This window comes from Eleutherodactylus coqui, chromosome 4 (genome assembly GCF_035609145.1).
Source record: "Eleutherodactylus coqui strain aEleCoq1 chromosome 4, aEleCoq1.hap1, whole genome shotgun sequence".
NCBI classification, from domain to species: Eukaryota; Metazoa; Chordata; class Amphibia; order Anura; family Eleutherodactylidae; genus Eleutherodactylus; species Eleutherodactylus coqui.
Window position 1 is genome coordinate 286,468,817 of NC_089840.1, and position 14,702 is coordinate 286,483,518.

General features: G+C 46.0%; 1 protein-coding gene across 1 annotated transcript in view; it reads right to left on the reverse strand.

The window, feature by feature from the left end:
* Nucleotides 1-14,702, reverse strand: part of LOC136626747 (uncharacterized) — a 259,097-nt gene that overhangs the window by 85,427 nt on the left and 158,968 nt on the right. Inside the window, exon 2 of the mRNA XM_066601753.1 lies at nucleotides 269-1,607. Coding sequence (XP_066457850.1) covers nucleotides 269-1,607 — 1,339 coding nt within the window. The remainder of the gene's footprint in view (nucleotides 1-268; nucleotides 1,608-14,702) is intronic.

A 14,702-nucleotide genomic window follows, 5' to 3' on the forward strand; every position in this document is an offset into this window, starting at 1 on the left:
CTGTTACCCCCCGCTCTGCCACGCCTCCCCCTGCCCCCTGGCGCCCCCGAATCTTTTCACCCGAGTACGGAAGTACTCGAAAATCGCGGTGCTCGATCGAGTAATTACTTAAAACGAGTATATTCGCTCATCTCTATTTATCAATTAAAAAGAATGGCTAAAAAATAACAGAGAATGGCTTCTTCACTGATGAGTTATTTGATGTATAAGAAAATGGGAATTTTTGGGGGGGCTGAAACCTTTCTTAAATGCAAAATATTATTATGGCTTCTCCCCTGTGTGAGTTCTCTGATGTTTAACAAGACCTCTTTTATCAGTAAAACATTTCTCACATTCTGAACATGAAAATGGCTTCTCCCGTGTGTGAGTTCTCTGATGTGTAAAAAGATGATGTTTCCGGGAAAAACATTTCCCACATTGATTACATGAAAATGGCTTCTCCCCTGTGTGAGTTTTCTGATGTTTAACAAGATTTGATTTCTGAGTAAAACATTTCCCACATTCTGAACATGAAAATGGCTTCTCCCCTGTGTGAGTTCTTAGATGTATAATAAAATCAAACTTCTTGATATAAATTTTCCCACATTCAGGACATGAATAGGTTTTCTCTCCAGTGTGAGTTGTCTGATGTTTAAGAAGTTCTGATTTCCTGATAAATCCTTTTCCACATTTAGGACATGAAAATGGCTTCTCTCCTGTGTGAGTTTTTTGATGGTTAACAAGAATCGATTTCCAGGCAAAACATTTCCCACATTGAGGACATGAAAATGGCTTCTCCCCTGTGTGAGTTCTCCGGTGTGTAAAGAGATGATATTTCTGGGAAAAACATTTCCCACATTGATTGCATGAAAATGGCTTCTCCCCCGTGTGAGTTGTCTGATGATTAAGAAGTTGTGATTTTTTGATAAAACCTTTCCCACATTTAGGACATGAAAATGGCTTCTCTCCTGTGTGGGTTTTATGATGGTTAAGAAGAGTCAATTTCGAGGCAAAACATTTCCCACAATCGGGACATGAAAATGGCTTCTCCCCCGTGTGAGTTCTCCGGTGTGTAAAAAGATGATATTTCTGGGAAAAACATTTCCCACATTGATTGCATAAAAATGGCTTCTCCCCCGTGTGAGTTCTCTGATGTTTAACAAGAGGTGATTTCTGGGTAAAACATTTGCCACATTCAGAACATGAATATGGTCTCTCTCCTGTGTGAATTCTCTGATGTATAACAACATTTTTTCTTTTTTTAAAACCTTTCCCACATTCAGGACATGAAAATGGCTTCTCCCCTGTGTGAGTTCTCTGATGATTAAGAAAAGCGGATTCATATTTAAATTTTTTTTCGCATTCTGAACATGAATACGGCTTCTTCCCTGTGTCAACTTCATGTTCAACATCTTTTCTGTACATTTTGTGTTGCCAACTAGTCTGTGATGAATCAGAAGATGGAAGCTGTTTAGAAGGATCAGATGATAGATCCTTACTGTGAAGGGCTGAGGGTGTATTTGGGATAATTGCAGGCTCTTCATATGTATCTTGTATATCGATATAATGATCTTCCACTTTACAACCTGTTGATATCAGATGTCCCTCTGAACTCCCGGTGTCGTCATCTGCCGAGAATAAAACTGATTTTAATCTTTTTGAATATAACATTACAATTATATTTATTTTTTTACATTTCTATATTCATTATTGATACAAATTCAATTTCTAAAATGATTTCCCATTAATAGTCGGAACAATGTTTCATTGAGCAGCTAATCTGACAACCAACCTAATGGACCAATCATTTTAGACAAACTTTTTTGTATTTTGCGTCTCCATTGCAACAGAATACTTCCACATTGTAGGACATGTTCTGCGCTGATTTCCTCCATGCGGTGACGGTAATTTCCTACCTCCAGCAGGCGCTCTCAGCTGCTGCTCTTATCCGTGGCTCATACAGCTTGTAAGGTTACAGAGCGCAGGAGCTGTACGAGCCGTGGATAAGAGCTGCTGACGCCCCCTGCTGTAAACTGCCCTGTACTGGGGCTGAAACTACAGTCTGCTGATCGTGTGCTGCTGACCGGGGAATAAAGACGCTTTTAGAAGGCCGGCACCGCCATTATCAGTGGGCACAGATATGTTTGCCATTCGCTAACCCTGCTGATCAATATTTGAACTATGATCTGTGAAACGTCCTACTGAGCATGCCCAGTAACTCTGGTTTTTCAGCAACAGAGGAGAGGAAACATGACAAGGGCTCATTCACACGCCTGGATACGCTTTGCTAAAGAACAACTGAACTTGCAGACTGGTCATTAGTACCCCGTTATATTCAGACAGGAGCAGATTCACAATGAGCTCATGTGACAGACTTGACAGAGTCTGCAGAGGATGGAGATCATTGATAATTAATATGCATTTTAAATGTTCACTCACTTTTTTTGAGCAACATACATTGAAAAAAGGCTTCCGATTACCTTTACATACAAAATATTTTTAATGGCAGTTACACTTTATTATGTATTTTGGTTGAATGAGGGAATATACAGCTGAAAACCCCGACAACACAGACTCTTCTCTACATGTAGTCTCACCTGGGGGGTTATCTGTAGGGATCTCCTCTTTACATGGCTGATCCCCCCTCACATGTGTCTCTGTAGCATCAATAGGGATCGGATCTTCATCCGGATTCACCAGCTGTGAAATAAATATTGTAAAAGTCATCACACAGTTGGAGAAGTCGTGTGGAAGGTTTTATATGGCCAGAAAAGGTCATTAATTAGTATGAGGAGCCGGAATGACATGACAGCAGTAGTGATCTGGGCCAAATAGCTGCAGGTCTCCTGTATAACTCCAACCTGTTGCTTCTTTATTCCCACCAGAAGACTGCGGTCGGCTATAATCCTGCCATCTCCAGCTTTCTCATTACACAAGTATCAATCATATAATAAGACTGAACACAAGACCTTCCCAGCCGTCCTACAGACCAGAGGGGAGATTTCATGAGACCTTCTCTCCATCTACCTGATCATCCTGTGGAAGAAGAGGCCAGGGACATCTCTCCGCTGCTGTTCTCTTACTGGATCTACCTGCAGAAAACACAGACAGCGACTGAATTCATTCTCTACATACAAATAATAAAGGCCGTGTGGATTTAGTCCTGTCTATTACCTGATGATGGGGGGGGCTGGTGGTCCTCCATCATGACGTCCTTGTACAGATCCTTGTGTCCTTCTAAATACTCCCACTCCTCCATGGAGAAATAGAGAGTGACGTCCTGACACCTTATAGGAACCTGACAACACAATGATACCATCATCACCTAGACACGTTATACCGCCATAGCGTTACTGTATAATCTCCCAGCATTCCCAGCAGCATCACCTCTCCAGTCAGCAGCTCAATCATCTTGTTGGTGAGTTCTAGGATCTTCTGCTCATTGATCTCCTCCAGTATCAGGGGGCGAGGTGGAGGCCCTGTGATTGGGCTCAGGGGTCTTCCCCATCCATCAGACACCGGGGCCTGACAGCCATCACTAGAAGTCTTCTTCACTACTGTGTAATCCTGTTTATGGGGAGAAACATTTATGAATGTCATAGATCTGTTGGGTATCTGTCATTTTACCAGCAAAACAGCACAGCCGCCTCTGTTATTTCCGGTATTTATGACCTAATCTGCAGTAAATCCTCTGCCGTAGATGTGAGCAGAGACTGACAGAGATAAGAATGATGGAACGTTACGTCATCCCCAGAATCTCTCACCTCTCCTGTAAGCTGGAAGAGTATCTCTAGGGTGAGGGTGAATATACTCTCCGCCATCTTGTCCCGGTTCCTCTCCATCCTTATCGGGTCAATCAGGAAAATTATCTGATATATCAGCCGAGGATCTTGAATTGAAAAAAGATGAGACAATGTATAATCAATTACTAGACATTATAAGGGAAAACGTGGGAGATCTTAACCCTTTAGTGACGAAGCACGTACAGCACTTGGTACTGTGCTATGATAAATTTATGATGCAATCTAGTAGGATTAAGTTGGGTGTTTGGTGGTCTACTCACAGCCGGGCTCCTACTGTAACATCTGAGAGTAGAAAAACTTCCATAGAATCACTATTACTGTGGAGAGTCAATAACGGGCACTATTACTGTGGAGGGTCAATAACGGGCACTATTACTGTGGAGGGTCAATAACGGGCACTATTACTGTGATTGGACACATAGGTTGTAGCTTTCTTCAAAAAGGGATGTGTTCTATGTTAAAAACTTTGCCGCACTAAAATTGTTCAAAGAAATTGGGTACAACCCTTCTGGGTGATCTCACTGGTCTGATCAGTTCTAGCAACCAAGATAATCTTTGATATCTTCTTAATTACACCAATTACATTGAATTAGACCTATTTCACTGGAAATTTCACAGATTAAAAAAGAGACGTGGAAGATTTCACTAAGAACGAAATCTTCCCTTGGGAATATAAAAAGAAAATACCTGCAGATGATAATCCCATTACAACTAAAATGCTACTACAGGCCAAAAAAACGGTCACGGTTTGGTCTGGTCAAACTAGGACTTTTCACAACAGTACTTCATTTCTCGTAAATCATCTTCTATCACCCCTTCTGTGCATATTCCCATATGCTCAAATATGGCACCTATTGAAAAATCCAATATTCACACTTTCCCAATCGTGTGGTCGATGATAATCAAACCATTTCAACCAACTGGAACCACAAAAACATATCAAACTGAGAAGATGCGTAGCAAAAATAAATAGTCCGCAGCACACAGTATTGCACCACTCTATTTTTTCAAACTGAGAAGATGAGGTAAGAGAGCAGAGACACGCCTCCGTAAAAAAACAAAAAAGAGAGATAGATAATGAGGAGGCCCACGGAGCCGGAATATTTAAGTTATTTAAATGGATGTTAAAAAGAACGGACCTAGAGGTCCTTCTCAAGGGACTCACTTTCATCCCCAGCTTTCCCTTAGATTTATTCATCGATCTTAATGGGCTAATAAGGAACTTAACCAGCTGTCGCCATTTTTCTATCCAAAAGATTGAAAAATCATTAGAGATGAGCGAACACGTTCGGCCCCGCCCCTTTTTCGCCCGAACACCGAACTTTGCGAACACTTCAGTGTTCGGGCGAAAAAGTTCGGGGGCCGCCGTGGCAGCGCGGGGGGGTGCGGCGGGGAGTGGGGGGGAGAGGGAGAGAGAGAGGGCTCCCCCCTGTTCCCCGCTACTGCCGCCCGCGCCGCCGCGCATCTCCCCGCCCCCCGGCGGCACCCGGACACTTACGCGCGAACACTGCAGTGTTCGGCAAAGCCGGTGTCCGGGTGCGGATGTGTCCGTAACGGACACGTTCGCTCATCACTAAAAATCATCCAACGTGGAAGAAATTTCTCCTTTTATTAATTTAGAATCCAAACAGGAACCAATTTTTAGTATATCGCTAGTGATTCACATGAACCCATCGCTAGTGATTCACATGAACCCATCGCTAGTGATTCACATGAACCCATCGCTAGTGATTCACATGAACCCATCGCTAGTGATTCACATGAACCCATCGCTAGTGATTCACATGAACCCATCGCTAGTGATTCACATGAACCCATCGCTAGTGATTCACATGAACCCATCGCTAGTGATTCACATGAACCCATCGCTAGTGATTCACATGAACCCATCGCTAGTGATTCACATGAACCCATCGCTACTGATTCACATGAACCCATCGCTACTGATTCACATGAACCCATCGCTACTGATTCACATGAACCCATCGCTACTGATTCACATGAACCCATCGCTACTGATTCACATGAACCCATCGCTACTGATTCACATGAACCCATCGCTACTGATTCACATGAACCCATCGCTACTGATTCACATGAACCCATCGCTACTGATTCACATGAACCCATCGCTACTGATTCACATGAACCCATCGCTACTGGTTCACATGAACCCATCGCTACTGGTTCACATGAACCCATCGCTACTGATTTACATGAACCCACCGCTAGTGATTTACATGAACCCACCGCTAGTGATTTACATGAACCCACCGCTAGTGATTTACATGAACCCATCGCTACTGATTTACATGAACCCATCGCTACTGATTTACATGAACCCATCGCTACTGATTTACATGAACCCATCGCTACTGATTTACATGAACCCATCGCTACTGATTTACATGAACCCATCGCTACTGATTTACATGAACCCATCGCTACTGATTTACATGAACCCATCGCTACTGATTTACATGAACCTATCACTACTGATTTACATGAACCTATCGCTACTGATTTACATGAACCTATTGCTACTGATTTAAAACCGGTTTGCAAGTTTTACCCTCTCGAGGAAAAAGGTCAGTTTATAGAGACATTTATCAGAAGGTCCTAGGAGATTTTAATAAATCAATAATTTTAACCCCTTAGTGGCTAAGGTGCCTGTTTGCACCTTAGAGGGATTTTGTCATTAGAAAAAAAAAACAAAAAAACTTACCTATACGCCGTAAGAGCTGGGAGAGGACGCCGTATGTGAGCCGGTAGAGGACGATGTATGTGAGCCGGTAGAGGACGATGTAGTGCATCTTTTGGAGCAAAAATTAATGTAAGACCCTGTCTTATTTTTAGGGAATCTGGGTATTTGATGCACCAAAACGCGTTGGATATACTGCTTTATCATCTGGCATATACCCCTTTATCTATATATATAAAATTAAATGTATATCTGTGTGTCTGCGTGTCTGTCTGTTTGTCCTTTATGCGCTACTACACCATTCATCCGATCACCATGAAACTTTGGGAAGTTGTTGAGTACACTCCTGGGAAGATTATAGGCATAGTACAACTATCCTATGATAAATGGCACTCGTGCGAGCGTCGTCGACAGTTACGCCCCCCCACGTAGATCGTTTGATTTTCATCATTGCCACCAATTCTCTCACTTCCCGATGTCGTAGAAACATGAAATTTGGCACTAGCATTGATTATGTCATAAATAGGAAAAGCTAATGGGTCCCAACTCGATTATTCAATTCTAAGTGCAAAAGAATTAGCGTCGAAATTTTACGTACATAATCTAAATCTCTCACTTCCCAATGTCATAGAAACTTGAAATTTGGCACGAGCATTGATTATGTCATAAAAAGGAAAAGTTAATAGGTCCCAACTCGATTATTCAATTCTAAGCGCCAAAGAATTAGCATCCAAACTTTACGTACGGAATCTAATTCTCTCACATCCTGATGTCATCTATATATATATAAAAATGAATGTATGTCTGTCTGTCTGTCCTTTATGCATTACTACACCATTCATCCAATTGCCATGAGACTTTGGGAAGTTGCTGAGTACACTCCTGGGAAGGTTACTGGCATAGTACAACTATCCTATGATAGGTGGCGCACGTACGAGCATTGTCGACAGTTATGCCCCCCAGACAAAGACAGTTTGATTTCCATCTCAAGCACGAAAGCAAAAGGCATTACGAGCAACGGGATGAGTGTTCAACCAGAAAATGATGCATCCGCCGAACGTTTCGCAAGACAATTGCTGGATACTGAGAATGCTGAGGTAAAATGAAAGCTGTGCTGTGATTGGTTGCTATTTCTTATACTGCTGAGGTAAAATGAAAGCTGTGCTGTGATTGGTTCCTATATAATATACTGCTGAGGCAACATGAAAGCTGTGCTGTGATCGGTTCCTATATAATATACTGCTGAGGCAACATGAAAGCTGTGCTGTGATTGGTTGCTACTTCTTATACTACTGAGGTTACATAAAAGCTGTGCTGCGATGGTTGTTATATATTATACCACTGAGGTAACATGAAAGCTGCGCTGTGATTGGTTGTTATCTAGATATATAAAAACGAATGCATATATGTCTGTCTTCGCAGCAACGCGCGACGGGTAAGCTAGTATTCTATATTAAAGTGCGTTATCTGACTTAAAGGGGTTGTCCCGCGCCGAAACGGGTTTTTTTTTTTCAACCCCCCCCCCCCCCCCCCCGTTCGGCGCGAGACAACCCCGATGCAGGGACCTAAAGAAAAAAACGGACAGCGCTTACCTGAATCCCCGCGCTCCGGTGACTTCTATACTTACCGGTTGAAGATGGCCGCCGGGATCTTCTTCCTCCGTGGACCGCAGCTCTTCTGTGCGGTCCATTGCCGATTCCAGCCTCCTGATTGGCTGGAATCGGCACGTGACGGGGCGGAGCTACACGGAGCTACACGGAGCCCCATTGAGATAAGAAGAAGACCCGGACTGCGCAAGCGCGTCTAATTTGGCCATCAGAGGCGAAAATTAGACGGCAACCATGGAGACGAGGACGCTAGCAACGGAGCAGGTAAGTGAAAAACTTTTTATAACTTCTGTATGGCTCATAATTAATGCACAATGTACATTACAAAGTGCATTATTATGGCCATACAGAAGTGTATAGACCCACTTGCTGCCGCGGGACAACCCCTTTAAGTTCAAGCAACTCCTGTCGTCCCGGGGGCGGGGCTCCTTACCGGGGAGTTTGATACCCCACCCTTTCATGTAAGAGACTTCTCTTTTTATTGTTACTTTGACTGCTTTTCCCCCATTTCTCTGTATGTGGGTTCATATTCTCTCGCTGCTCTCCGGTGATGCGGTTACCCTGTGGGACATAAAGACAACTGAACACCAGTCACGCCTGCCAGGACTGTAAGGTGCTAGTGGGTGGACTCCTTTATAGGGACCCCGCTTAGTACCAGGTAAGTCCCGTTTTCCTATATAGGAACGTTTTCTATCATGGCGCCGTCCCGCTCGCACTGTTAGGTCCGTCAGGGTCAGTCCCTCGCTCTTAGACCGTCCTCCCACAGTTCGGCCAGCATGCTTGCATCGGGAGGTCAGTAATGCCCATTGGGTCATCACTTGTAACTCATTTCATGTAGCGGTAGATAGAAGGGCTTCTAATACGAACTGTGAGAGCTGCGCTGTGATTGGTTGCTATGGGCTTCCATAAATCTGCCCCCCAGTGCTGGTGACCCCACATACCTCCACCTGCAGCCGGACAGGAGCCGTGGGGTTCTTCTGTGCTTACAGGACCTGTGATGATGTCACCATCATGTGATCAGTGTGTGGGCGGAGACAAGGGGTCACATGACCAGGTCTCTCCGCTCAGTGGATGCAGGACTCTGCTGTGTGAGGATGGATTCAGAGAGTGTATGGAGCGGAGCCGAGTGTGTGCGAGATGGAGGAGCGGAGCGTGTGTGAGACGGAGGAGCGGAGCCGAGCGTGTGCGAGATGGAGGAGCGAAGCCGAGTGTGTGCGAGACGGAAGAGCGGAGCCGAGCGCGTGTGAGACGGAGGAGCGGAGCCGAGTGTGTGCGAGACGGGGGAGCGGAGCCGAGTGTGTGCGAGACGGGGGAGCGGAGCGGAGCGTGTGTGAGATGGAGGAGAGAAGCCGAGTGTGTGTGAGACGGAGGAGCGGAGCCGAGCGTGTGTGAGACGGAGGAGCGGAGCGGAGCGTGTGTGAGACGGAGGAGCGGAGCCGAGTGTGTGTGAGATGGAGGAGCGGAGCCGAGCGTGTGCGAGATGGAGGAGCGAAGCCGAGTGTGTGCGAGACGGAGGAGCGGAGCCGAGCGTGTGTGAGACGGAGGAGCGGAGCCGAGCGTGTGTGAGACGGAGGAGCGGAGCCGAGTGTGTGCGAGACGGAAGAGCGGAGCCGAGCGCGTGTGAGACGGAGGAGCGGAGCTGAGAGTGTGTGTGAGATGGAGGAGCGGAGCTGAGAGTGTGCGAGACGGAGGAGCAGAGCCAAGTGTGTGTGCGTGACGGAGGAGCAGAGCCGAGTGTGTGTGCGTGACATAGGAGCGCAGCCCAGCGTGTGCGAGACGGAGGAGCGGAACCGAGCGCGTGCGAGACGGAGGAGCGGAGCCCAGTGCGTGCGAGACGGAGGAGCGGAGCCGAGCGCGTGCGAGACGGAGGAGCGGAGCCGAGCGCGTGCGAGACGGAGGAGCGGAGCCGAGCGCGTGCGAGACAGAGGAGCCGAGGGCGTGCGAGACGGAGGAGCCGTGTCGAGTGTTTGTGAGCCAAAGCAGCAGAGCCCAGCGCCTGGGAGACGGAGGAGCAGAGCCGAGCGTGTGTGAGACGGAGGAGCAGAGCCCAGCGCCTGGGAGACAGAGGAGCGGAGTCCAATTGCTCACATGAGGAATATTCCACAAAAACTGCAATTCAGCAACAACAAACACAATAGATGTGAAGAGATCATTTGTCTGTTAGTCACTAGAGATGAGCGAACGTACTCGTCCGAGTATTAGGGTGTTCGAGATGCTCGTTACTCGAGACGAGTACCACGCGATGTTCGAGTCACTTTCATTTTCTTCCCTGAGAAATTTGTGCGCTTTTCTGGCCAATAGAAAGACAGGGAAGGCATTACAGCTTCCCCCTGCGACCTTCAAGCCCTATACCACCCCCCTGCAGTGAGTGGCTGGCGAGATTAGGTGTCACCCGAGTATTAAAATCTGCCCCTCCCGCGGCTCGCCACAGATGCGTTCTGACAGAGTGGAGGGAAAGTGGTGTTGATGCCGGAGCTGCTATGAATTGTCGGGAAGGGCTTTCTGGAGGCGGGGATTTCAAGTCCTGCGTCCAGAAAGCAATGCTCTGCCGGGAACCAGGAGGGAGCGACAGCCTGTAGGAGCACCGCAGAACGTCAGAAGAAGTGAGTAATGATTTTTATTCTTTGCTCCGCTGTTTTGCCGGCGTATAAGGTGACAGTTGGGGGGTCGTCTTATACGCCCCGTCGCCTTATACGCCGGTATATATTTTTATTGTAACACATTTCTGGATGAATTGCAGGGAAGGGCTTATATATTTAAGCCCTTCCCGACAATTCATCCCCGCGCACGCCGGCAGCCCATTGCTTTCAGTGGAACCTGCTGTATTGCCGGCTCCATTGAATTCAATGGGCAAACATCGTTCTTCTCTGCCACAGCTGTTACAGCTATAGCAGAGGAGAACGATCTTTACGCTGACAGTGCGGGGGGGGGGGGGGCCCACTCTTGCCGCTATTGTGGCTTAATAGTTTGACCTGTGAACTTGAGATGCAGCCCAACATGTAGCTCCTCGCCTGCCCTATCCGTTGCTGTGTCGTTCCCATCACTTTGTTGAATTGCCCAGATTTTCACAAACGAAAACCTTAGCGAGCATCGGCGAAATACAAAAATGCTCGAGACGCCCATTGACTTCAATGGGGTTCGTTACTCGAAACGAACCCTCGAGCATTGCGAAAATTTCGTCCCGAGTAACGAGCACCCGAGCATTTTGGTGCTCGCTCATCTTTATTAGTCACACATTTCGGCATCACCCCGCACCTCATCAGAAACCCTTCTGGCCGAGAACATCCCAATCTTATCTTTATTACAGACATTAAGAAATACAGAGAATGCCGAGCAGTTATACAAGAACACGTGCCGAAGGTCATTACATATAAGAAGTTGGTCAGTCACTTTCTGGTTCAGGTTATGAACATGGGGAAACTAATTTTGTAGGAAGTGCTTTTTTCCATAGTAAAATGTGTTTCAGTCGAAAAATATCAGTTTTTATTTTTTCCACATGATTTTTATTTTTTATAGGAAAAATATGATTTTTGTTCTTACTGTAAAATCTCTTTCTCATCTCATTCTTTAGGGGACACAGTTTTGACCATCAGTATAGCTGCTGCCACTAGGAGGCAGATGTAAGCAACAAAAAAGTGTTGGCTCCTCCCACTAGCTATATCCCCTCTGCAGGCACCAATGTAATCAGTTCGTCTGCAAGCAGAAGGAGCAACCAAGTAGGAATAACAGAAAAGCACTGTCAATGTTGTATGGAAAAAGATCTATAACTTAAGAAAGACACCATGTGCAACAACAAGGGAGAAAAACTGTCTAGAAGAGAAAATACAATAAATTTAAAAAGCCCCATACTGGGTGGGTGCTGTGTCTCCAATGAGCGAGACGAGAAAGAGATTTTATGGTATCATTGGGGGATACAGTTTTGACCATGGGACGTTCAAGAGCAGTCCCTGGGGAATGGGAGGAGATCTCATGACGCATGGGGACAGTCCATTGCCATCTGCAAAACTCTCCGACCAAGGGAAGCATCCGCAGATTCATACGTAGGCACGGAGCAGAATATTGCAGAAGTATGCAGAGAGACCATGTACACCTTACACACCTGCAAGCGTCCACCATAGGAAGAGTGGTGTGTTCTGCCAAATGAAACATGAGTGGATCTACTACTGAAAGAACAGATTATTTCTTCACAAGATCCTCCCCGAAGGACTATAAAACATCTAAATGCTTAGGCACGATGAAGAGTCTGTCTGGAACATTCTGCTGTGTCTGCCTATCTCCTGACACAGCACAGCAGCTGAATCCCCAAAGTGCCGGCTGAACACCGCCTGCTTCCTGAATCCCCACTGTACTGCAAAATGTAAATACTGTACAGATGAGTACAGTAAAGAAATGTTTGCAAATAAATACAGTACTGCAGTCCTATGTCAAAGCACAGATAACACAGTGATACATACTGCTAATGATGTGCCTGCAGGTCTAAGTCAAACCACAGATAACAGGCAGTGCTACGTACTGCTATAATGATGTCCCTGCAACCCTTTCCTTTTAGCTACATCATGGGACCGAAGAAAATTTCCGGAGACAAAAGAGCATCAAAGAAGCGTGTCAGAAACACGATCGAGCTGAAGAAGCATTAAAAAATATGAGAGTGGCATTGCTGAAATTGGCTGCATGCACAGGAAGGCGCAATCCACCATATCCACCATTGTGGGCCAAAAGGAACAATAAAGGTAGCAAATGTAGCGAAAGGCGTGGATATGCTAACGAAGCGCAGATAAAGAACGGTGGGAGAGGTTGAAAAGTTGCTATTGATTTGGATTAATCAAAAACAGTTAGATGGCGATTCTGTTTCGATGTCCATCATGTGCGAAAAGGCCAGACGGTTGTATGCCGATCCCATTCAGAACACGCCTGGGACCAGTGCCAGTGACCCTACTGATTTTAAGGCCAGCCACGGCCGGTTTGCAAACTTCAAGCGACGTACAGGAATACACAGTGTTATTAGGAACGGCGAAGCTGCAAGTTCAGACAAGCAAGCGGCTGAAGAATTTGTGGTTGAATTTAAAGATTACGTAGAGGCTGAAGGATTCATCCCCCAACAAGTCTTTAATTGTGATGAAACTGGCCTCTTCTGGAAGAAAATGCCAAAGAGGACCTACTTTACACAGGAGGAAGTGGATCTACCAGGACATAAGCCTATGAAAGATCTGCAACTTTTTGTGCTTTGCAATTTTTGTGCAATGCGTTTTTAACATTAGAAAGTCCCATTGACAATTGCGTTAAAAAAATGCAGCAAAATCGCAGCGTTAAAAAAACACAAGTAAGTAGGAGCCCTCAGATAAATACTCAGATAATTTGCCCACTGATCGACTACTATGTCTAGGTAAAATTTCTAGGAGGCGCTGAAAAAAAGAACAAAGCCAGAGATCCAGATGATAACCTAGAGCGATAAGACCTAAGCCTCTTATGTGGTCTACGAAAAAGAGGTGCCGTCAGCAGATACATTCTGTCTAGGTGGATTAGACGTGGTCCAGCCTGTCGAGAATTGCCAAGGATGCTCAGGAAAGGTCTGAAACTGCCAGTGACAGGGGGTGTGCCCACTCCAGCTCTGCGATTAGAGAGGACTGAATAGGAGGGGTGCCAGTAGAAGGATCTACAATCAAGGCAAAACAGATCCAACTGTCCACATACAAATTTGGTTTATAGCGAGAACACACATAATGTGTCTCTGGCTGACCCATCTTGCATCCTCTACTCTGGTGTTGGACATGGTGCCAGACAGAAAGCCTGACTAGTGATGATACCGGAGGGGCAGCAAGGGGCAAGCGGGCCACCAGGCAGAGCTTACCCAACTGAAACTGTTCTGTGGAGCCAATGGAACTGTTTTATACAATGCACACACCAGCTCAGCGGGAGAGAGGAAACCAACCGACCCTCATGGTAAGGGAAGCGGACCAAAATCGAGGAAAAAGCACCCCAGAAAGGCACAGCAAACACCAGAACAGTCCCCATGAAGGAGCAGGATAGGTATGAGAGCAGTTGTTGCTCTCAAATTGGGAATCTCAGTAAAGGAGGGAACTACTTTTCTTAGGAATACTATACCTGCCCATCGAAACCTCTCACCCATTGGGGATTCTTCTTTGATTTAGGTGCCAAAATTTCCAGTGACGGACAGGAAAATCCATGGTTCCTCTTTAGCCAGTCTTTAATGAGGGAGAGTGTTCAGGACAAAAGAAGTGGGAACCCTATGGCCAGTGGGCCACCTTTGAGAAAGCCTGAACATACCATTGTTTCTTCTGAGATGGGGGGGAGGGGGGGGGGGGCGACAACTGAAGGGATGTAACAGTTCTGTTCGCTATCCTCAGTGAGGTAACAGGGAAAGTCCTGCCTTTCTGTATGTCCTAGGTCCAAATATGGCACATAAGAACTGACAATTAAGAGGTCTGCCTCCTATGTACACTAAGTTAAAACTGATTATCCTGGTGCCTGCAGGGAAAATATAGCTAGTGGGAGGAGCCAACACTTTTTCTGTTGCTTAGTGTCTGCCTCCAAGTGGCAGTAGTTATATCCAAGGTCTTAAGCTGTGTCTCCCCATGATACGGATGAGAAACA